Source organism: Portunus trituberculatus, unplaced genomic scaffold (assembly GCF_017591435.1).
Source record: "Portunus trituberculatus isolate SZX2019 unplaced genomic scaffold, ASM1759143v1 PGA_scaffold_205__4_contigs__length_1045770, whole genome shotgun sequence".
NCBI lineage: Eukaryota > Metazoa > Arthropoda > Malacostraca > Decapoda > Portunidae > Portunus > Portunus trituberculatus.
This window is the reverse complement of record NW_025541373.1, coordinates 685,587-709,055: the sequence shown is the minus strand read 5'-3', so window position 1 is coordinate 709,055 and position 23,469 is coordinate 685,587. Positions and strand designations below refer to the sequence as shown.

Here is a 23,469-nt window from a genome sequence, read left to right as displayed (position 1 = left end):
ACGAGATCTTGGGCGCTTCTTTCGTGATCATTCAAGATATTAATATTGTAATCACCCATGATATAAATTGGTATTCTGCATTTGGATGTAGAAGTAATAATGTCTATCATAGAAGCAAGAAAATCATCAACATCAGAATTAGGTCTATATATCATTTCTACAATGAATTTTTGTGGCTGGGTTATTTGAAGAAACAAGGATTCAATGTGTGGCAGCTGGAAACATAGATTACTAAGTAAGGAAGTCTGGAATGATATGTTGACGTATACAGCCACATCCCCACCTTGAGTACTCTTGTTGTTATAGTATGTGGTATATCCTTCAATGGAATACAGTTCACAAATAATATCGTTAAGGTGTGTTTCACAAAATCCTATCACATCAAATTTCTTATTGCTAACGACAAGACACTGATTGACAAAGCTATCTAAATGAAGAGGCAAGCTGCTGATATTAACTGCTAGCAAGTTCAAGGCTTGAGGCAATTTATCACTAATTGCATTAGTATCACAAAATAAGTAATTACATGATGGTTCCCAGGTATTATTTTCAATGGTGAGGTGAGTAACATTGTTACAATCATAATATCTGAAAGGCTTGTAAATCATATTATCAATAACATGTAATGGGAAACTGTGTATAGTATTATTGTTTAAATGATGCATCAAATCGTTATCATCTAAATTGGAAAAAGGGAAAATATCATGATCCATAAAGGTATGGAAAACATTAAATTACCCAAGCAAAAACACTTTCCTGGAGGAAGTACGTATTACTTCGTGCCTTTCCGTGTTCTGTAGCTAAGACGCTGGGACGGCGGGAAACCGACCGTGGTGTTTTCTTCGCATCCATCACTGAGACGCTCACACCCACAGCTCCAGCAGGGTCCCGGGCGTTGACCACAGCAGACAATCCATCGCTGACGGTACCAGAGGAACCACTGGTCAAAACCCTTGTTGGAACCGACCACAACGATTGGTGCTGCGGCAGCACCACCACCGGTGATATTCACAGCTACTGCTTCACTTGTGATCCCGCTGTTCGAACCGGGGTTTACTGTTCTCTCTTTGATTATCAATTTAGTATGGCGGAAAAAAGCCACTTTACCTTCACTCTTGGCCTGTTTTAGCTGTGGGAGCTGTGCCTTCTTGATTTCTTGAGAAGCCGTGTATAAGTCTTCATTTACATATATGCGAGATCCACGAAGCTTCACAACGTTCCGCATAACTGCTTCACGGTCACAAAATCTTGTGAAACGGGCAATGATGGGGCGTTGACGGTTTTGATAGTGTTGACCCACTCTATGAGCACGCTCGAGCTGAATATTCAGCAACTGAAGTTTGTTTTCAATAAGATCACTCACTTTCTTGGCAGACTGCTCCCATGTTTCGTTCGAGTCTTCCTCAATTCCAACGAACTGAAGATTATTGCGCCGATTATAGTCTTCTTGATAGTTGCATCGGCGGGTCAGTATTTCAATAGATTTGAGACTTGCTTGTTGATCTTCTGAGAGCTTGTTGATGAGTTGTCTATCATTCGAGCTTTGCTGTTTCAGGTGGTTCACTTGATGTTTCAGGTCATCCACTTCTTTTTGCGAAAACTCCAAACTTGTCCTGAGTTCTTGCACTGTAGACCGGAGTTCTTCGCACTGCTCATTGACTGATTTCACAAATATCTCCATGGCTCCACGATAACTTTGTTCCTGTGCAGCCAGCAGTGTTTTTAGAACAGAGGAATCCATTGCAGACCAGTAGTTGATAGTCAAGGTGTTAGACGGAGCGAGGTCCAGACACGTCCACTCGCTACAGTGGTTGGAGAGAGAGAGAGAGAGAGAGAGATACTGATACTGATACATTTTATTGGCCCAAGAAAAGAATCATACAATATACATTTAGTTATATATACAAATCATAGGGCTAAGTCTGTTGAGTTAAGCTCTTAAACAGACCTGAATTATATACTAACAGTCATTAGCCCACAAGGGCAAAAATGGGCCTTCTAAAAATAAGTAACTAAGAAAAAAATAAATAAATAATAAAATAAAATATATATATATATATATATATATATATATATATATATATATATATATATATATATATATATATATATATATATATATACAAGTATTACACAAATTAAAACTACTTGCAATAAATACTATTACAGTGTGTTCCCTAAGTACATTTTCTTTAATTTATTTTTAAATACATTACAAGAAGGGCTATCGTTCACGTCTTGGGGAAGTTGGTACCACTGCTTCACTCCTCTGTATGTTATATACCTTTGAGCATGTGATGTTCTATACAATGGTAGTATTAAGTTATTTGTCCTACGAGAATTATAGGTATTTGGCATAAACTGAAAACCACAGTCAACTTGAAAATTATGAATTGATTTATAAATAAAGTTACAATTTTGCAAAGTTATATCATACAGGTTTAACAAATTAAAGTTTTTGAAAAGCGGTTGTGTATGTGCATACCTATTACTGCTGGACATGACACGTAGCAATTTTTTTTTTAATAATAGATAAGGCTTCAAGGTCAGTGTTTATAGTCCCCCCCAGATTGCACAACAGTACATAAGATGAGGATATGCTAAAGCTAAGTAAATTTGCCTAATACAATCCACTGTTAAAGACCTGCGTATTTTGTATAATATACCAATTATCTTACTGAGCCTTGTACAGGTCTCATTGACATGACCACTCCACCTCAACTTGCTGTCTATAGTTACCCCTAAAAATTTACATTGTTCCACTTGGTCTAGTAATATGTTATCTAAATATATTTCTTTAGGTGGTGATTGATGTAATAATGATGAAGAGATCATATAATGAGTTTTGGAAACATTAATTGTTAGTTTGTTGCTTCTAATCCAATTTAAAACTTTCAGCATTTCTGAATTTAGGGTATTCTTTAATTCATGCAAATTATTACCTTGTATATATATGGTGGTGTCGTCAGCAAACAAAAGCAATTTTAATTTATTAGTAGTGCGCGTTATGTCATTTATATACAATAAAAATATAATTGGACCCAAAATTGATCCCTGAGGTACACCATGGGTGAGAGGAGAAAATGATGACACAGAATTATTAACAACTGTACATTGTTTTCGGAAGCCAAGGTAACTTTTAAACCACTGAAGAGTTATTCCCCGAACACCATAAATATTTAGTTTCCTTATCAAAATTGAATGTGATATACAATCAAAAGCTTTAGAAAGATCTCAGAATAACGAGATTTGAAATTCCTTATTATCAATAGTATTATTTATATTTTTGCACAACTGATAAACAGCAAGCTCAGTGGAGTAGCCATGACGGAACCCGTACTGAACATCAGTTAGAATTTTACAATTCGAGATATGATTAAACAATCGTACAACAACAACCTTTTCAAAAATTTATCTGAAACTTGGAAATATAGATATAGGCCTTTAATTTAAGTGAAGAGTTTTTTCCCCTTTTTTTATAAACAGGGATAACTTTAGCAATCTGCAACTGTTGAGGAAAAGAACCTTCTTTAAAGGAACTGTTAATTATATGGACAAGAAAGGGGGAAATTTCATTAGAACATTCTTAGAGAGAGAGAGAGAGAATATTAATGTACATAGCTTAAAGAGAGAGAGAGAGAGAGAGAGAGAGAGAGAGAGAGAGAGAGAGAGAGAGAGATAGATTAATTTATATATCAGAGAGAGAGAGAGAGAGAGAGAGAGAGAGAGAGAGAAACATTTGAACATTTATTTATAGGCAGGGAGTACATGTTATTATGTAATCTTACTACATAAGCCCTTTTTTAAACGCTAGCTTTTCAGGCAACTTGTAAAAATGTAACACAAACATACACACACAAGAATGAAAATAATGAAAACTAATTAACTTACACATAAACAAGTAAAGAAAATACAAATACGTACAAAAATAAATAAATAAATAAATAAAAACAAATCTAAGTAATTCTGATGACGTATGTACACAAAATGGGGCTAAGAATGAAACCTGAGTAGTTATTATTATTATCACAAACTAAGTGAAAAATAACGATCATCTTCGGTAAAAACAAGCACAAGAGTGTATAGTACATTTTAGACAAGCATTGGTAATTATTTAGGATGTCTTTTTCATTTATTTTTTGAAAGTTGCTAATGATGGTGAATTTTGAATGCAAGTGGGGATTTGGTTCCAGTGTACAGGTCCCAAGTGTTGTGGTGACCGACGACATTTTAAGAGACGATGAGGGGGAGGACGTAGTTGGTGACAATGACGTGTATCTTGGGTATTGGGTATTGGGTAAGGAGGACAGTTTGCGTGGATATCTTGTTAGCGTACATTAACCCCTTCAATACTGTGACATGTTTTCATATTTATTCTGCTTACTACTGTTTGGCAATTTTAAAGAGCTGCAGAAACTCATTTGGGAATCAAAATAGTGAAGATTCTGTGCATTAATCTTTTGACCTCCAAAGATTCTTCCTAATGTAAATGAACTCATCTTATCATTCTCAAAACTCGTGGGAAAAATTCGTCCCAGCACTGAAGAGGTTAAAGCAGATATAGCAATTTTGGTTATGTCTTCTAATCTTAGGGAGGAGTATGTTGTAATTAAGGGCTATTTGTAATTATTCTAACAATTTTTTTGAGTTGAAGTTATAAAGGCATCAGGTAAGTAGGATATGTAGTGCACCATATTGGATTACAGTAGGTAAGTAAAGGGTGGATATGGGCATAATATATACATTTCAATACCTGTAGGGGCATTAGATCTTTAATTTGATGGAGTAAGGCAATGTGTCTGGAAATTCTTATGGTGAGATTATCAATATGAAGTTTAAAATTCATGGATTTATCATAAATCATACCAAAGAATTTAGTGTGGGAGGATCTAGAAATATTACTATTATCAACATGGAGTGGGGGTAGCTGGTGATATTTTCTAGTTGTAAATAACATGAAGTATGCTTTATCAGTGTTGATAGGAAGTCTACTGGATGTGCACCATTGGTATGATTGATGAAGTTCATTGTGTGCTGTATTGATTATATGTTCTGGGTGTTGACCAGTTAAGTACAGTGTCATATCATCAGCAAATAGGATGGTTTTTGAGTCTGTTAGTACATCAGATATGTCATTTATGTATATTAAAAAAAGGATTGGGCCTAGAATACTACCCTGAGGGACTCCAAGTTGAATGTTGTTGAACATGGAACAATTACCTTTAAGTACAGTTTGGTGGGTTCTATTTGTCAAGTAATCTTTGAATCATGAATGTATGGGACCACGTATGCCATAATGATATACTGTAGTTTATCTAAGAGGATTTTGTGGTTAACACTCAAATGCTTTGGCAAAATCAATAAACACAGACAGAACTGATAGTTTGTTGTCAATAGTGGAGTAAATGTCTGATGAAAACAGGTTTAATGCTTGAAAAGTGTTATAGTTACGTCTAAACCCAAATTGTGTTGGGTTTAGTATATTATTTTTCTCTAAATAACTCATTAAGTGTTTTTTCATTAAAGACTTTAAGATTTTTGAGAATATATGTAGATCAGAGATTGGGCAGTAGTTTTTAGGGATATTATTTGTGCCACTTTTCAGAATAGGGGTGACTTTTGCTTGTTTTAGTACAGATGTGAAAGTCCCTGTTGTAATAGATTGATTGAAGAGGATGGTTAATGGTATGGCTAATAGCTCAGGATTATGTTTTAGTACCAAAACTGAAATCTCATTTACACTAGAGTTTTTGTTTTCTAGTGATGTGAGAGCTTTTTTTGTATCATAGATAGATACTGGTGGCAGCAACATAGAATGACAGAAATGTTTTTTAGGTAATGAAGTGTGCTTCTGTCAGACTTAGGTAGTTTATCATTTAGCTCGGGGCGATATTGCAAAAGTAATTATTGAAGGACTGAGCTATGTCAAGAGGTGTATCTAAAGTTGCATTATTGTAGTGCAGGGTTGTTGCATTCTGTTTCAAGTCTGTATTGTTTCTTATGTGATTAATCATTTGCCAAAAATTTTTAGTATTATTTCTGAAATTACAAAAAATCTGGTGATAATAGTTAGACTTTGTCTCTGTAATTAGTTTTGTCACATGATTATGGTAATCTTTATAAAAAGTATGAGTTACTAAACCCATCTTATAGCTCTTAATAAAATACATTTGTGTTTTATAGAGTTTAGTAGACCAGTCGTGATGCAAGCGCTTTTGTAGCCTTTTACTCGAGATATATTTTGTTTTTAGAGGGAAACATGCATTATACAAAGTGTTTATTTTATTTTTGAAAGTGTTGAAGCTTTCTTTTGTATCAGAAGAAGACAACACATCGCCCCACATTGCTTTAGATAATTCATTTGTGAAGAGATTAGGGTTTGAGTTGTTGAAGATCCTAAAGTTGATTTTATGCTTGAAGTCTAGAGTCAAATTTAGAGTTATGTTAATAAGTATAGGTAAATGATCAGATAGGATTAAATGGATGATGCCAGAGGAAGATGGTGGAGTAAAATCTGTCCAGATTTGATCCAGTAAGGATGTTGACCAAGATCAGGGTTGTCTGGGAATCTTGTTGGGCAGGAAATATGGGGAAAGTAGTTTAAGGCATGCATTGTATTAAGGAAAATATTTGTAGGGAGGTGAGCAGAATGTTCTAACAGATTAATATTAAAATCTCCAAGTAGAATAGTTTTATTACATCTAAATATATCATTAGAGAATATTATTATAGGAGGAGGTAATAGACACCTACGGAAACAATAACTTACTCCCAGTGAGATCTAATAGCACTAGTTCAAGAGGTGCTGTGAACCTTCCATTAAAGCTAATTGTGATCTCACAACTTTGTGTCTCACAACTCAAGGGGGTAGTCACAGCCTACCCTCTAAAGACAGCTCTCCTTCTTCACACAAAACTACATGCAATTACCACACATACACCCTTCACTCCAAATCAAAATTTAAAAGAAAAATGGGACCCAAAATAAACAACGCCTCGGAGTCCCCCTCTGGGGAGGGGACCAAAAATGTCCCCAGGTCGGACACCTCTCCTGTTTAAGACCACAAATGCCTTGACACCTCCCTCAACTTTTTCTACATTAACTTCTGCAACATTCGCGGTCTTAGATCTAATTTTCAATCTGTGGAACACCACCTCTCCTCTACTAAACCTCATCTTCTTTTCCTCACCAAAACACAGCTATCTGAGGCAACTGACAGTAGCCCCTTCTCTGTTCCCTCCTACTTTCTCTATTCTCATTTTCATTCCAAAGCTGGATGTTGCGTCTATGTACGCAACGACTTAACTTGCTCTCGTGCCCACGCTCTTGAGTCTTCGAATTTTCCACCATCTGGCTACGACTTAACAGTCACTCTCAAACTAAATTCATCTGTGCTGTTTATCTCTCCCTAACTCTTCTGACTATAGTAATTTCTTCGACTACTTAACTTCTAAAGTGGAGCACATTCTGTCCCTCTACCCTTTCGCTGAGATTTCCATTCTTGGAGATTTCAATGTTCACCACCAGCTTTGGCTTTCCTCTCCCTTCACTGACCACCCTGGTGAACTAGCCTTCAACTTTGCTATCCTCCATGACCTAGAGCAACTGGTGCAACACCCTACTCGTATTCCTGACCGTCTTGGAGACACGCCCAACATTCTTGATCTCTTCCTCACCTCTAACCCTTCTGCTTATGCTGTCACCCTTTCATCTCCGTTGGGCTCCTCCGATCACAATCTCATTTCTGTATCTTGTCCTATTTTTCCAATCCCTCCGCAGGATCCCCAAAGCGAAGGTGCCTCTGGCGTTTTGCCTCTGCCAGTTGGGGGACCTGAGGAGGTATTATGCTGATTTTCCTGGAATGATTATTGCTTCCGTGTCAGAGACCCATCTCTTTGTGCTGAACGCATAACAGAGGTGTTAGTATCTGGCATGGAGGCGTACATTCCTCATTCTTTTCTCAACCTAAACCTTCTAAACCTTGGTTTAACTCAGCCTGTTCTCGTGCTATACATGATAGAGAGGTTGCCCACAAAAGGTACTTGAGCCTTCCATCTCCTGAATCTCATGCACTTTATATCTCTGCCCGGAATCATGCCAAGTCTGTTCTTCAACTTGCCAAACACTCTTTCATAAATAGGAAATGTCAAAATCTTTCAAACTCAAACTCTCCTCGTGACTTCTGGCATCTAGCCAAAAACATCTCAAATAACTTCACTTCTTCATCTTTCCCTCCTTTATTTCATCCTGATGGCACCACTGCCATCTCTTCTGTCTCTAAAGCTGAACTCTTTTCTCAAACCTTTGCTCACAACTCCACCTTGGACGATTCTGGGCTTGTCCCTCCCTCTCCTCCTCCTCTGACTATTTCATGTCTACAATCAAAATTCTTCGTAATGATGTTTTCCATGCCCTTGCTGGCCTAAACCCTCGGAAGGCTTATGGACCTGATGGGGTCCCTCCTATTGTTCTCAAAAACTGTGCTTCTGTGCTTGCACCTTGCCTGGCCAAACTCTTCCAACTTTGTCTATCGACTTCTACCTTTCCTTCCTGCTGGAAGTTCGCCTACATTCAGCCTGTTCCTAAAAGGGTGACCGTTCTAACCCCTCAAACTACCGTCCTATAGCTTTAATCTCTTGCTTGTCTAAAGTTTTTGAATCTATCCTGAATAGGAAGATTCTCAAACATCTGTCACTTCACAATCTTCTGTCTGATCGCCAGTATGGCTTCCGTCAAGGTCGCTCTACTGGTGATCTTCTGGCTTTCCTTACTGAGTCTTGGTCATCCTCTTTTAGAGATTTCGGTGAAACTTTTGCTGTTGCGTTAGACATATCAAAAGCTTTTGATAGAGTCTGGCATAAAGCTTTGATTTCAAAACTGCCCTCCTACGGCTTCTATCCTTCTCTGCAACTTTATCTCAAGTTTCCTTTCCGACCGCTCTATTGCTGCTGTGGTAGACGGCTACTGTTCTTCTCCTAAACCTATTAATAGTGGTGTTCCTCAGGGTTCTGTCCTGTCACCCACTCTCTTTCTATTATTCATTAATGACCTTCTTAACCAAACTTCTTGCCCTATCCACTCCTACGCTGATGATACCACCCTACATCTTTCCACGTTCTTTCAGAGACGTCCAACCCTTCAGGAAATCAACAGATCACGCGGGGACGCCACGGAACGCCTGACTTCCGATCTTTCTAAGATTTCCGATTGGGGCAGAGAAAATCTAGTAGTTTTCAATGCCTCAAAACTCAATTCCTCCATCTATCAACTCGACACAACCTTCCAGACAACTATCCCCTCTTCTTCAATGACACTCAACTGTCTCCCTCTTCCACAATGAATATCCTCGGTCTGTCCTTTGCTCATAATCTTAACTGGAAACTTCACATCTCATCTCTTGCTAAAACAGCTTCTATGAAATTAGGTGTTCTGAGGCGTCTCCGACAGTTTTTCTCGCCCTCCAACTGCTTACTCTGTATAAGGGCCTTATCCGTCCCTGTATGGAGTACTCTTCGCATGTTTGGGGGGTTCCAGTCACACAGCTTTGCTTGATAGGGTGGAATCAAAAGCTCTTCGTCTCATCAACTCCCATCCTCTGACTAACTGTCTTCAGTCTCTTTCTCACCGCCGAAATGTTGCATCCCTTTCTATATTTTATCGCTATTTTCATGGTAACTGTTCTACTGATCTTGCTAACTGCATGCCTCCCTCCTCCTGCGGCCACGCTGCACAAGGCTTTCTTCTTCCTCTCATCCCTATTCTGTCCAACTCTCTAATGCAAGAGTTAACCAGTACGCTCAATCATTCATCCCTTTCACTGGTAAACTCTGGAACTCCCTCCCTGCATCTGTATTTCTGAATTCCTACAACTTGTCATCTTTTAAGAGGGAGGTATCGAGGCATTTGCTCCCCTAATTCTGGCTGACGGTTTTGGCACTTTTTGAAGTCTTTGGAGAGCCAGCACTCAAGTGGGCTTTTTCTAACTTTCTTTTTTTTTGCCCTTGGCTGGCCCTCTTCCCTACGTAAAAAAAAAAAAAAAAAAAAAAATTAGAAATGGTATTGAATTCATTGACTACAATATGTTTGCTGTAGGGTCTATACATAACTGAAATAACATATGAGGAATTTAATATTTTTAGTTTAGTTGTGCAGATTTCTATGTCATCATTTATGAAACAGTAATCGTGTATTAGTTCAAAGGAAAAAATATCTTTAATGAAAATTCTTATGCCACTGTGTTCTCTATTTGAGGAGTCTCGTGCTGAAGTAGCGTAACCGCCACCCTGACCATTTTTGAGTTAGTACCGGTTCCCGGTAGATGGCAGTCTCGTACGCCACATGACAACATAGAAACACCCGATAGCCACCTCTATGACCCCAAGGCAGAGGGTTTAGAGTTAGGTACCAACACGCTATAAATGTGTGGAGGAGGTCTGAAATTCCAGAGTTGAAGTAGCTTATGAGCCACCACGAGCTAGCCAATGGGAGCGCGGGTTGCGGGAAAGCCACCGCTTGGCCAATCATGGCCACGTTACCATCCCGCTTCTTCAGTCAGGTGGCGCCATTCATACAACACGTGTTGCATCTCCCTGGGAACTCTCCCTGTTTTCAGCCATTTTCTTGTGGATTTACCTGCCAAAATGAGTGACCAGAGTGGAGGGGAGGTGTCAGTGCTTAAGGTGAGTAAGCATAGATGGCCGGAAACGAGGGAAGAAAACATGAGGAAGGCAAAGAGAAACCGAGGTGAGGAGTATGTGAGTCAGGGAGGGAAGGTTGTGGCGGCACGAAAGGTTAGCCCAGATTGTAAGTGCAAAAATAAGTGTTTTGCCAAGGTTGGTGCTGATAATATTAAAGTGATACTTGATGCCTTTTGGGTCAACACCTCATTATCAATAGAGTTAGGATGAGTAGGAAGGAGCAAGGATAGGGGGAGCAGGAGGTAGCAGAGTTAGAGTGAGTAGAAAGGATCAGGGTTAAGTTGAGCAGGAGGAGCAGGTTAGGATGCACAGGAAGTGGTAGGGTTAGGGTGAGCAGGAAGGAAGAGTGTTAGGGTAGGAAGGAGTGAAAGTAGGATGAATAAGAAATAGCATGGTTAGGATGGGCAAGAGAGTAGGGATAGGGTGGTAGGAAGGATAAGAAATAAGGTGAGGAGAACGAGCAGGAGTTTGAAGGAACAAAAGTAGGCTGGGTAGTAAGGAACAATAGTAGGATGTGTAGGAAGGAACAAAAGTAAGGTGGGTAGGAAGGAATTAAAATAGAGAGGGTAGGAAGGAGAGAGAGAGAGAGAATATGAGGAGCCCCAAGGAGAAGGGGCCAAAACGCCAAAAAGTAAGTTTTGAGTTATTCGCCTTTAAAGTCCAGGAAGTAGTATACAGTAAAAAAAAAGATATTAAGTAAGGGTATGATACATCAAAAGAAAGGTCTTGACGTCGCAAATTAAATGGGATAACAAGTGTTTGTGTAAAACCCAAAAAACACCAACAAACACCAAATGGTGTTTTTTTAGGTATACGTGTTTCTTATTCAAATGTATTCAAACTCGGCACAGTAAAAGTATCATGTAAGTTAAGTAAAGTGTGAAAATTTTAGATCGATATTCCTATTTTCCTATTTTTTATGATTTTTTGTATTTAGTTTTGGTGTTCTAAAGGCTAGTACACACCTGCATACCTCGTCGCGCGACTTTGCTTGCAGCGACGTGTCGCACCTTGTATGCGCATACATGTCTTGCGACAAATCCTTGTCGCGGCTTGTTGCAGTTCGTGTTCTGCGGCCAAATTCCCATGTCGCTGGTTACCCGATCGGAATGGGTTACAAAGTGCGACAAAGTGCGACGGTATACAGAATAGACACGTTGTTGCCAGTGTGTACGACATCTGCAACGGTATACGAGACATAGCCACCTTGGCCAGTAGTGTCTCTAGCTACCAAGTGAGTCGGGTGTTTTCGGATTGAGAGCAATGTGGTCCAATGACAAAGTTTTGAAGTTTATAGAAGACTATCATGGATTTACCTGCCTTTGGGACGTAACCTGTTCAGATTATAAAACCGTGTGAAAAGGAAAGCAGCACTGGAATCACTGGCTACAGTGCATGAGGTTCCCGTGGGAGATATCGAGAAGAAAATTCATAATTTAAAAAGTTCGTTCTACCGAGAGCGAAAAAAAGTGAAACATTCGAGTGGGCAGTCTCCTAAGAAATCCACATGGTTTGCATATGAATATTTATTATTCCTATTACCATTTAATGAATCTAAAGGCAGCCGGAACACAGATTCGGAGGATACAATCCCAAATACGGGAGAAAAGGAAGATGAGGTAAGTGAATAATAGTTTATTGAACATTTCAATTACAGTTAGCTACATATTGTTGCATATTGTATTTATAGCAGTTACCCACAAAACTAATTTGCTGTTAATAATTATAAAGAAAATGTATGTATTAGGTATACTAAAACATTCTGATACTGTCAATTACGAGCAAAAGATTAACTAACATTGTATTAGATAGGTATGCTATTGAACTTTAGTCTGTGATTAGCTATTGTACACATGATCTACGATATTAGATTATGGCGTCATACTGCCAAGGCACAGTTCCCTGTTCAGAAACAAAATAGCTGCAAAATTCATCACGGATTTTATGTAAGTTATCCGAAGCTCTTCGTGGAACATGCATCAAATCCAACAAACGATCACATTCATTGATGTCTCTTCTCCAAGATCCTGCTATCATATTGCCATCTGTGTCACAAGAGTCGAAACTTCCAGGAGGCGTGTAGCTCTGTCTTGAAACAGAATTCCTGCGTAAAAAGTTGTGCAAATATATGCATGCTAAAACCACAGATTCAACTTTACATGGTTGTAAAGCAATGGGCTTAAGAAACACTCTGAATTTACATGACATTATTCCAAACACATTTTCTATGATCCTTCGAGCTCTACTTAGTCTGTAGTTGAACACTCGTTTAGGGATGTCTAATGCACGACCAGGGTATGGTTTCATCAAGTATGAGGACATAGCAAAAGCGTCATCTCCTACTAGAACATACGGTACCGGCTCCGTTCTACCTGGTAATGCCTCAACACTGGGTACATGTGCCGAATTGTTCTCTAGGGTATTATACAATGAGGTGAACTTAAAAACACCCCCGTCAGAAATGCGGCCTTGACACCCAACATCAGCGTACAAAAAGTTGTAGTTACCATCTGCAACACCAAGCAACACTATACTAAAGGTGTTTTTGTAGTTGTAATACAAACTGCCGCTATGGGCAGGTGCAATCATCTGAATGTGCTTGCCATCAATGCTCCCTAAGCAGTGTGGAAAATTCCATCTTGTCTCGAAGTCATTAGCAACAATTCTCCATTCAGCTTCGGAAGATGGTTTCTGCAATAAGAAAGTAATAACAATAATTAATCATTTTTAAACATTTCGTACAGTGAAAGTACCTATGCTCATCATTTAGAAAGTTTTCACCGAATATTTCCCGATCATTGGTTGTAACGTAAAAGGTGCATACGTAGAAAGGAACAATGTACTATCGGACAGACAGACGGACAGACAGACGGACGGACACGCCTCGTTTAATAATATATATGATTTGTGTTTCAGGACCGCTCTGGGAATGCGGACATGGAGGTTCAAGTAGCCGCTGAGGAGCAAGGAACTACTTCTAATAATGAAGAAATTGAAGAAAAGGACGATGGCCACCCATTCCAAACTCCAAGAATACCTCCTAAACGTGCCCGAAAGAGTGGAAGCTCCCCCTGTGATTGAAGCTGTAGATTGCATGAAATCTCTCTCACACATTGTTTCTGCGAGAGATGAGAATACAGCATTCGGTGAATTCGTTGCAAATAAGATGAAAAACTGCAACAGACCCAAGGTGGAGATTTCTTTAGCTCAGCGTTACATCAACGATATCTTATTTCGATTGGACATGGGACAGTTATCTGAAGACATTCAAGCTATGCAGAACACATATCCATCTTCCGCCCGTGTCTTATCACATTCACCCCTGTCAGACTATTCACATCTCAGTTGTCATTCATCTCCTGTTCCACCTTGCTCATCATCAGCTACACCGTATGTATCACCTGTTCCTGATCAACAATCACAGTCAGCAGCGTCTGTATCACCTGTTCCTGATCAACAATCACAGTCAGCAGCGTCTGTATCACCTGTTCCTGATCAACAATCACAGTCAGCAGCGTCTGTATCACTTGTTCCTGATCAACAATCACAGTCAGCAGCTGGTACCAGGGATTATTTAGACGTGGTAGATTTGTTAAAATTGTAATATGCAAAATAAATATGCCTAAAGTACTAAAAGAATGTCAAGGAAATTATTATTATTTTGTTCATTAACTTCAGCATTATCACACAAGCTTGTATTGTATTTTATTTGAAAGTAATGTGGTGCATTGTATCATGCAGTTGACATAAAATATTGTTTTTATTTTAATGTCTATAGTTCATGTGTTACTCGAAACGTTCGAGAACAGTAATTATTACTGGTAATGCTTTATTTCTGTTTATGTCATTTGTTGCTTACATTCTCTGATTGTAATGGAAAAAGGAATCACATGTTATTTGTTAAAACAGAACATTAATAAAATTGTAAGTCTGAATTTGTTATAACTACATACCTTCACATATTGTTTCAGTGCTGAAATAATTGCTTCGCAAACTTCTGGGACTATTTGTGATATTGCCTGTTTTGATATCCTGAATGTGTACATGAGGCTTGCGAAGGAGTCTCCACTTGCAAGGAATCGCAGTGTGACACCAAGTCGAACAGACGCTGGTATTGTTTCTCTAAATTTGGTGTCCTGTTTCATTATTTGCCCTCCGACCATCAGAAGTAACTCTTCGAAATCTGTAGGTGTTAGGCGGGTGAAATTTGTGAAACCCGTGGCGTCGTTCAGTTTCAATTTATCCAATAGTCCAACAGCAAATCTCGGCCCCTCCTCAAACAAATCGCGACACCACCAACGTTTGCGTTTTCTGTTTCTTCCATCTTCATCGGCAATTATCACTAGGCACGCGCTCACCCCGCACAGAGCAATGTCCTCCATGACTGCCGAGCAGAAACTACATGAAAAATAACAATGGTAGTGTGGACGCTAAACGCTCATGCAACGGTGTCGAGCGACCGTATATAAACAATGTCGAGCCACCGTCTATATACGGTCGCTCGACAAGTCGCGCGACGAGGTATGCAGGTGTGTACTAGCCTTAATAGGTGTTTTATGTGTTTATGTGTTTGCATGTGATCATTCGATCTCTTTTAGCCTTCTTCACGTTACACACCCACTTGTCAGGCTGCCCTTTCCTACTAGGGGTGTGCACAGAAGTCCCCGGCACACTGCTATCACCAACATCCGCCTTAATGTTCACTAATTACGTGAAAATTCAACAAAAATCAGAGCGAACAAGAACCGTGTGTTTTACCAGGCGTGGGTAAAAAGACTGAAGCTCTGTCGCTTATGAAACAACGCCGCTGATTGGCTGAGCGGGCGGAGCAAAACACGGAGAGATGATACCAGTGCTGTCATTGGCTGCCGGGCGGGCTTGTATTGGCCCGTCCTGTCCGGAGTTTGTATACCTCATCATGTTTTTCTTCCATTGACAGCACCCTATTTTCAACCTTCAGGGAAAGGGTTTTAGAGTGGATATTTTGCTGTTTTCTCTTTGGGGATAGATAGACAGTGCTTCCATCTACCGAAAACCGTTGTTAACTAATTTTCCACCGAGGTGGCGGTTTGGCCCCTTCTCCTCGGGGCTCCTCATATTAATTAATGTATATATCTTGAGAGAGAGAGAGAGAGAGAGAGAGAGAGAATATTAATTAATGTATAAAGCTTAAAGAGACAGACAGAGAGAGAGAGAGAGTATATTGACATGTTAAGTAATTGCTATACCAAGAAAGCTCAACATTCAGGCAAAGTTTCACCAGATACATATACAGTTTACTTACCCTTCATTTAAATGCACACGTATATATACATGTCTACATCTACACATGCACATGTATATACACGTGACCTTGTTCAGTGATAGGTTTGCATCAAAGACAGCTTCCACCTCTCACCCAAGTCCACCAAAGCTGGAAAACACTGTATTATCTCATTTGTTTGTATGATTTGCCGTCTAACTCTTGGTGGCACAGTATGCCACGACTATTGTGAGTCTGTTAAGGTGACACACATGGTAGGCAGCCTCCAAACATGCACATAAGACGGAAAACAAGGAACGTAACTCAGGCGTTCCCATGTGTTTTCCATGGGCAGCAGAGGGCCGGCAGTCCTGGCTAGTTTTGCACCCTGGGCGAACAATCCGTTGGCGTCTCCCCCCACCCCTTGCCCCCTCCCTCAGAGAAGAGGAAGAGGTATCCTAATATTATGGTATTATAATAATGCATAGGTGTCAGTGTATCCCCCACCCCCCCTCCCCCTTGCCTTCCCCTGAGTGACATACATACACACTCTCTGCAGCGGCAGATTGATCCCCTTCTCCCCTCCCCCTTCACCTTTTCTGACAGACACACAACCTGTGTAACTCTCACCAACAAGCTGATGCAACACCAGCACCCACTGCACCAACTTCACCTGGAAATGACCACTATTAGTCCATAAGACCGACAATTTTTTTTCTATGCACTTTTTTTTTTTTGTTTTTGGTTTTTGGTTTTTGTTTCTGTTTTTGTTTCTGTTTCTTAATTTTTGTACACCCCCGAATAGATTGCATCTGGTCGCCCACATTGCCCACAGCAAAAACCAGCTGTGGACAGTGGTATGGTGGCAGCCTGGGAGGTGGTCATCCCAGCGAGGGCACGCTGTGTGGAGGTGACTCGCTCAGATAAACAAACATGGATAGGTAGACAGGTAGATAATTAAATAGATTTGTATACAGATAAGACAGTTAAATGTGCATGTAAATGTATATATTCCTCTTTTTATAATCACTTCACTCTGGTTTATTGTCAAAAATATTCATATATCACACTCAGAGCTCACTTGCACCACCCTTGGTGTAGGACTACCCCTGAGACCATCGAACATTCCCTGCTTCAATGCCCATGCTTCCACTCTCACCATACTGCACTACGCTCCCGGGTCTCCGCCCTGGCCATCACAACACTCGACCTGCCCACCGTCCTGGCGGCCTCAGGCATCTACCCCTCCTGGCAACCTGCTGTCCTTTGCCTTACTTGTGCCTTCTTGAGGAAGACCAGCCAGCTACCACACCTGTGATGACACAGGAGTATCCCAAGGCTCATAAGGATCCAATAGTTAAGGCCACGAAGATTTATGGATCCTTATGAGCCCTGGGGTAGTCTTGAGTGGGTATCACAGGCATGGTAGTGGGCCAATCTTCCTCAAGAAGGCACAAGTAAGGCTTAGGACAGCAGGTTGCTGGGAGGGATGGACGCCTGAGGCCGCCAGGAGGGTGGGCAGGTTGAGTGTTGTGTTGGCCAGGGCGGAGAGCCAGGAGCGTAGTGCAGTGGTGAGAGTGGAGGCATGGACATTGAAGCAGGAAATGTTCAATGGTCTCAGGGGTAGTCCTACACCAAGGGCAGAAGGTCAGGAGACAGACGCAGGGGGTTCAAGTGAGCTTCGAGTGTGATATGACCCAGGCAGAGGCAGGCGATGACTGCTGTAGCTTGCATCCCTTCACGTGACTGACTGACTGTGAATCTTGTAACGGTGCTCATCCTCTCCTGCTGATGGATACCCCCCATCCCTCACTCCCTTACTACTTGCGACCCGCGCCATTTGTTACAAGCTAGCCTCCCTAATCAATTCCTCCAAGCTGCCCATTGAACCCATATATCCTTCTAGAATCCTTGGGCCCAGCTAGCCAGTCAGACCCTGACCTCTGCCCATGTCACACGCACCCAAGCAACTGTGCGCCAAGCCATGATCTGACCCTGCCTGCCATCTTGAGACTAATTTTTATATTTGCTTTGTAATGCCCAATAGTTGTGCTGTGTGTCACTGCTATAACAGAAAAAGGAAGACAAAATGATAGCTACATTGCACTTTTCCATACACTCATCTAACTCATCCAGAATTAGGTCAGGCTTGTGAGGTGGTGGCAAAGCGTCTCTTCCTCCCTCACAATAAATTTTGGTACAATGTTAAACAGTTCTGAGAGCTATGCCAGTGTTCGTGGCATTTCTTGATTTCACATATTTTCTCTCACTAAGGCACAAATAACTGAGATTTGGGTCTTACTACTTAGTTTTCTAGGTCCCATAATATGTAGTAACAGGGCAGAATGGTAAGCTCATGAATCCACAAAAAGAGGCCATGGTGGGGAGGGTGAAAGAAAATTTAAATTCAAGCATACGAGCAATAAATGAATGTTAATTGTGGGGCTCACATGACATTTATGTGCAGCCGAGACCAAAATAAGCCAACGGGATGGAAGACACTGTATATCTGGACCGTGCGCCACACTTTCAGAATAGTGTTCACCCCAGAGTGGTGAATCATGAGGATTCACCGCTCACGACACAAACTATTCATATTCAGACTTCAGGACATAGCTTGTACTGCTTGTCTCCGGTATGCAGTACTCTTCACATGTTTGGGGGCGTTCCACTCACACAGTTTTATTACTTAGGGTGGAATCAAAAGCTTTTCATCTCAACAACTCCCCTCTTCTGACTGACTGTCTTCAGCCTCTTTCTCACTGCCGAAATGTCACATCTCTCTATTGCTATTTTCGTGCTAACTGCTTGCCTCCCCGTCCTCCAGCAGCCTCGTTGCACAAGGCTTTCTTCTTCCTCTCATCCCTATTCTATCCAACTCTTTAATGCAAGAGTTAACAAGTATTCTCACTCATTCATACCTTTCTCTGATAAACTCTGAAACTCCTCCCTGCTTCTGTATTTCCATCTTCCTACAACTTGACTTCTTTTAAGAGGGTCTCAAGACATTTGTCCCTGAATTTTGGAAAACTCCCATGACTTTTAAGGCAATCCAGTGGGCCTTTTTTTTTTCCCATATTTTATTGCCCTTGGCCAGTTATCCATCCTTCATAATATATATATATATATATATATATATATATATATATATATATATATATATATATATATATATATATATATATATATATATATATATATATATATATATATCCTTACTGGGTTTTCAGTTCTTTATTTTCTTCTTGTAAATTACACTGCTTTTTTCTAAGTTTATCACATTTGTATCAAATCACTGAGGCAAATTTCCATGAGAATCATTTTCCTGATATGAATTTTGCTTTGGAGTTTCTGTCTTCCATAATTCGATGGAAGGGCAATTTGCACGTTTCCTCTTTCCCTCAAAGTAAAACCCATGGCCGTGCATTTTATGTATATTTATCTCAAAATTCTTACTTACTGTATGGAGACATGACCCTGCACTAACACAGCCCTGTTTCCCTACTACACATTTCTACATAAATTTTCATTGACTGCTGGCTTTTGCTTACTGGATATCAGCTGCTCCCATGTCCACTCTCCACCAGGATGCATTGTGTGTGTGTGTATTTACCTATTTGTGTATTACAGGGCCCGAGCTAAGCTCTCTGTGTCCTGTCTCCTTGTCTACTCCTGTCATATCTCTCTTTCATCTGATTGACACACACCGTGTCAACGACATCACTGCTCAGTTTATTCCACTTATCAATGCTACGATGCGGGAAACTGTGCTTTCTCACGTCATTTGGACAGATGTCTTTTATTAATTTTTTTCCATGTCCTCGGAGATGATTACTTGTGGTCACCTTTATCAATTCTCTGTCCAATATGTCAATCTTGTTCACCAATTTATACATAGTTATCATGTCTCCTCTTGTTCTTCTCTCTTCTAATGTGGTCAGCCCCAGTTTACTCAGTCTTTCCTCATAGTCTAACTCCCTGAGTCCTGGTACCATCCTTGTTGCCAGCCTCTGTACCCTTTCCACCTTCTTCACATTTTTCTTCATGTGTGGTGACCAGACACATGCTGCATATTCTAACTGGGGTCTTATTAAAGTGCATAGTATCATCTTCATCATTCCTTCATCTAGGTAGTGGAATGCAAGGCCAATATTTTGAAGCATGTTATATGTTTACAAAAATATCTTGTTAATGTGTTTCTCTGGTGAAAAAATGTTTTGTACGGTTACTTCTAAGTCTTTCTCCTCATTGGTCTCTTTAATTTTCTCATCACCCAGTCTGTAATCCCAGTTTGGTCTGTATCTACTTCTTCCCATTTTCATAACATGGCTCTTGTTTATATTAAATTCCATCTGCCATTCTTTACTCCACTCATATATTTTATCAAGATCTTCCTGTACCTTGTTACAATCTTCCACATTCTTAACTCTCCTCATAATTTTAGTATCGACCGCAAACATATTCATGTAACTGTCAATTCCTACTGGCATGTCATTAACATAAATCAAAAACATGATAGGACCCTTGTGGAACTCCACTGGTTACCTTTTTCCACTCTGACTTCTTTCCTTTCACCACTGTTCGCATTTCTCTTCCCACTAAGTAATTTTCCATCCATTTTGCTAGTTTATCACTTACTCCTCCAATCTTCTTTAGTTTCCACATCAGTCTATTGTGTGGCACTTTATCAAAGGCCTTTCTCAAGTCCAGGTAGATAGCATCCACCCATCCCTCTCTATGTTGTAGTATGTCAGTCACTCTTGAATAAAAACATAATAAATTGGATACGCACGATCTTCCTTTTCTGAAACCAAACTGCCTTTCACTCAGAATGTTTTCACTTTCTAGATACTCACTCCACTTAGCTTTAATTACTTCTTCACATACCTTGCACAATATACTAGTCAACGATACTGGTCTATAATTTAACGGTTCCATTCTACTTCCATTCTTATATATAGGCACAATGTCAGCTCTTTTCCACTCTTTCGGGACTATTCCTGTTCGTATGGAGGTTTCCACAATATCAAATATGGGGTTCAACAATTGATCCTTACATTCTTTCAGCAACCTCCCAGATATGCCATCAGGCCCCATTGATTTATTAATATCCAAATTGCTTATAATTTTCCTTACATCTTCTTTAGTAACCATGATGTCCTGCATTTGCTTTATTTCCGTAGGCCCTTCTCCTATAAAATGCTCCTCCTTTGTAAACACTTTGCAAAAGTTGTCGTTCAAAATTTCAGCTATATCTCTAGCATCCTCATATACTTCTTCCCATTTTTACCTTTTCTATTGCCTCCCTTTTATTTAGTTTTCCATTTATGAATTTGTAAAACATTTTAGGGTCACTATCACAGTTTTCCACCACCCTCTGTTCATATTCCTTTTGTGCTGTTCTCCTTACTTCAACATATCTATTCCTTGCTGTTTTGTAAACTTCTCTTGATAATACATCACTGTTTTTCTTAAGTTTCTTCCATGCCTTTTCTTTGTTCTTTTTTGCTTCTTCACAATTTCTATTAAACCACTGTTTATTATTTAAAGTCCTCTTTCTGTAATATGGCACAAACTTTTTCACAGCAGAGTTATACAAATCCATAAATTTATCGTATTTCAATTGCATATCCCGTTCCTGGTATACCACAGACCAGTCAATTTCATTAAAGAATTCTCTTATATGGTTGTAATTTGCCCTGACATAATTTAATTTTTCCTCCCTGTGCTCCACACTCTTTTCCATGCTTAATTTCGTATCCAGCTCAAAGCTTAGGACATCATGGTCGCTTTTCCCCAAGGGACATTCATGTTCAATTTCCTCTTTTAGAGAGATGCCCCTAGCAAATACCAAATCCAACCTTGCTGCAACATCTTATTCCCTGCACCTTGTTGGTGACCTCACCCACTGTGTCATCAAGTTATTTGTGTGTGTGTGTGTGTGTGTGTGTGTGTGTCTTTTTACCTAGTTGTAGTTTTACAGGGCCTGGGCTTTATGCTCATGTGGCCCCGTCTCCATATCTACACTTATCCAATCTTACATTAAAAGTATGCACACTCGTTGCAGACACTACTTCTTCATTTAAACTGTTCCACGTCTCAATACATCTTTGCGGGAAACTATATTATTTAACATCTCTCAGACATCTTCCTTTTCTCAGCTTTTTACTATGCGATCCTGTGCTTCGGATGCCATATTCTTCTCTCAGGATCAGTTTCTCATTATCCACTTGGTCCATTCCGTTTATCAATTTATAAACTTGTATCAGGTCTCCTCTCTCCCTTCTTTGTTCCAGGGTTGGTAAATCCATAGCCTTTAGTCTCTCCTCATATGTCATCCCTTCAAATTCTGGGACCATTCTTGTAGCCATTTTTTGTAGTCTCTCCAATTTCCTTATGTGTTTCTTTTTATGTGGGGTCCACACTACTCCTGCATATTCCAATCTGGGTCTTATTATAGTACTTATCAATTTCTTCATCATTTCTTTGTCCATGTAGTGAAATGCTACTCCAATATTCCTTAGCAAATTATATGTTTCTCTAAAAATTTTATCAGTATGGCTTACTGGTTGATTGTTTTCTTCCATCGTCACTCCTAAGTCCTTTTCTTTTTTTACTTTCTCCAGTTCTACTCCATCTCCCATCTTATAGATTCTCACAGGTCGTCTTTCACTCTTTCCCATTTCCATGACATGGCTTTTGTTCACATTGAATGACGTTTCCCACTTTTTACTCCATTTCCAGATCTTATTTAGGTCTTCTTGCAGTATTTCACAATCCTCTTTTTGCTTTATAACTCTGCACAGTTTCATATCATCTGCAAACAGATTCAAGTAGCTGTTCACTCCTTCTGGCATGTCATTAATATATATGAGGAAAAGTATTGGTGCCAATACTGACCCCTGTGGCACTCTGCTTTCTACTGCTCTCCATTTGGAATAATAAAGAAACAATGGATTGAGTTCCTTGAAGACAACAAATTAATATCAAATAGCCAATTTGGTTTTAGAAAAAGATGGTTGTATGTAAGTAATTTATTGAGTTTTTATTCTAGAATAGTTGATAGAGTACTAGAGAGAGAGAGATGGGTTGACTGTATTTATTTGGATTTAAAAAAGGCGTTTGACAAAGTGCCACATGGAAGATTACTATGGAAGTTAGAGGAGAAGGGTGGCTTAAAAGGAAGCACATTGAGATGGATGGAAAATGATTTGAGGGGGAGAGCAGTAGAAAGCGGAGTGCCACAGGGGTCATTATTAGCACCAATACTTTTCCTCGTATATAAAAACAACATGCCAGGGGGAGTGAACAGTTACATAAATCTGTTTGCAGATGATACATAACTGTGCAGAGTTATAAAGTAAAAAGAGGATTGTGAAATACTGCAAAAAGACATAAATAAGATCTGGGAATGGAGTAAAAAAGTGGGAAATGGAATTCAATGTGAACAAAAGCCATGTCATGGAAATGGGAAAGAGTGAAAGACAACCTGTGGGAATCTATGAGATGGGAGATGGAGTAGAACTGGAG

The 23,469-nt window shown here is 39.8% G+C and overlaps 2 protein-coding genes across 2 annotated transcripts in view; one reads left to right on the top strand and one right to left on the bottom strand.

Annotated features, from left to right (window-relative positions):
- Positions 1–3,979: 3,979 nt before the first annotated feature.
- The window catches only part of LOC123500360 (oocyte zinc finger protein XlCOF15-like), a 38,843-nt gene continuing 19,353 nt past the window's right edge, over positions 3,980–23,469 (top strand). Inside the window, exons 1-2 of the mRNA XM_045249072.1 lie at positions 3,980–4,297; positions 16,745–16,888. Coding sequence (XP_045105007.1) covers positions 4,268–4,297; positions 16,745–16,888 — 174 coding nt within the window. The 5' untranslated portion in view covers positions 3,980–4,267. The remainder of the gene's footprint in view (positions 4,298–16,744; positions 16,889–23,469) is intronic.
- On the bottom strand, positions 12,317–15,098 carry LOC123500358 (protein ALP1-like). Its single transcript, XM_045249063.1, has 2 exons — positions 14,651–15,098; positions 12,317–13,388 (listed from the first exon to the last, which is right to left on the bottom strand). Exons 1-2 carry the CDS (start codon positions 15,077–15,079, stop codon positions 12,564–12,566), a joined length of 1,254 nt encoding a protein of 417 aa, XP_045104998.1. The 5' UTR covers positions 15,080–15,098; the 3' UTR covers positions 12,317–12,563.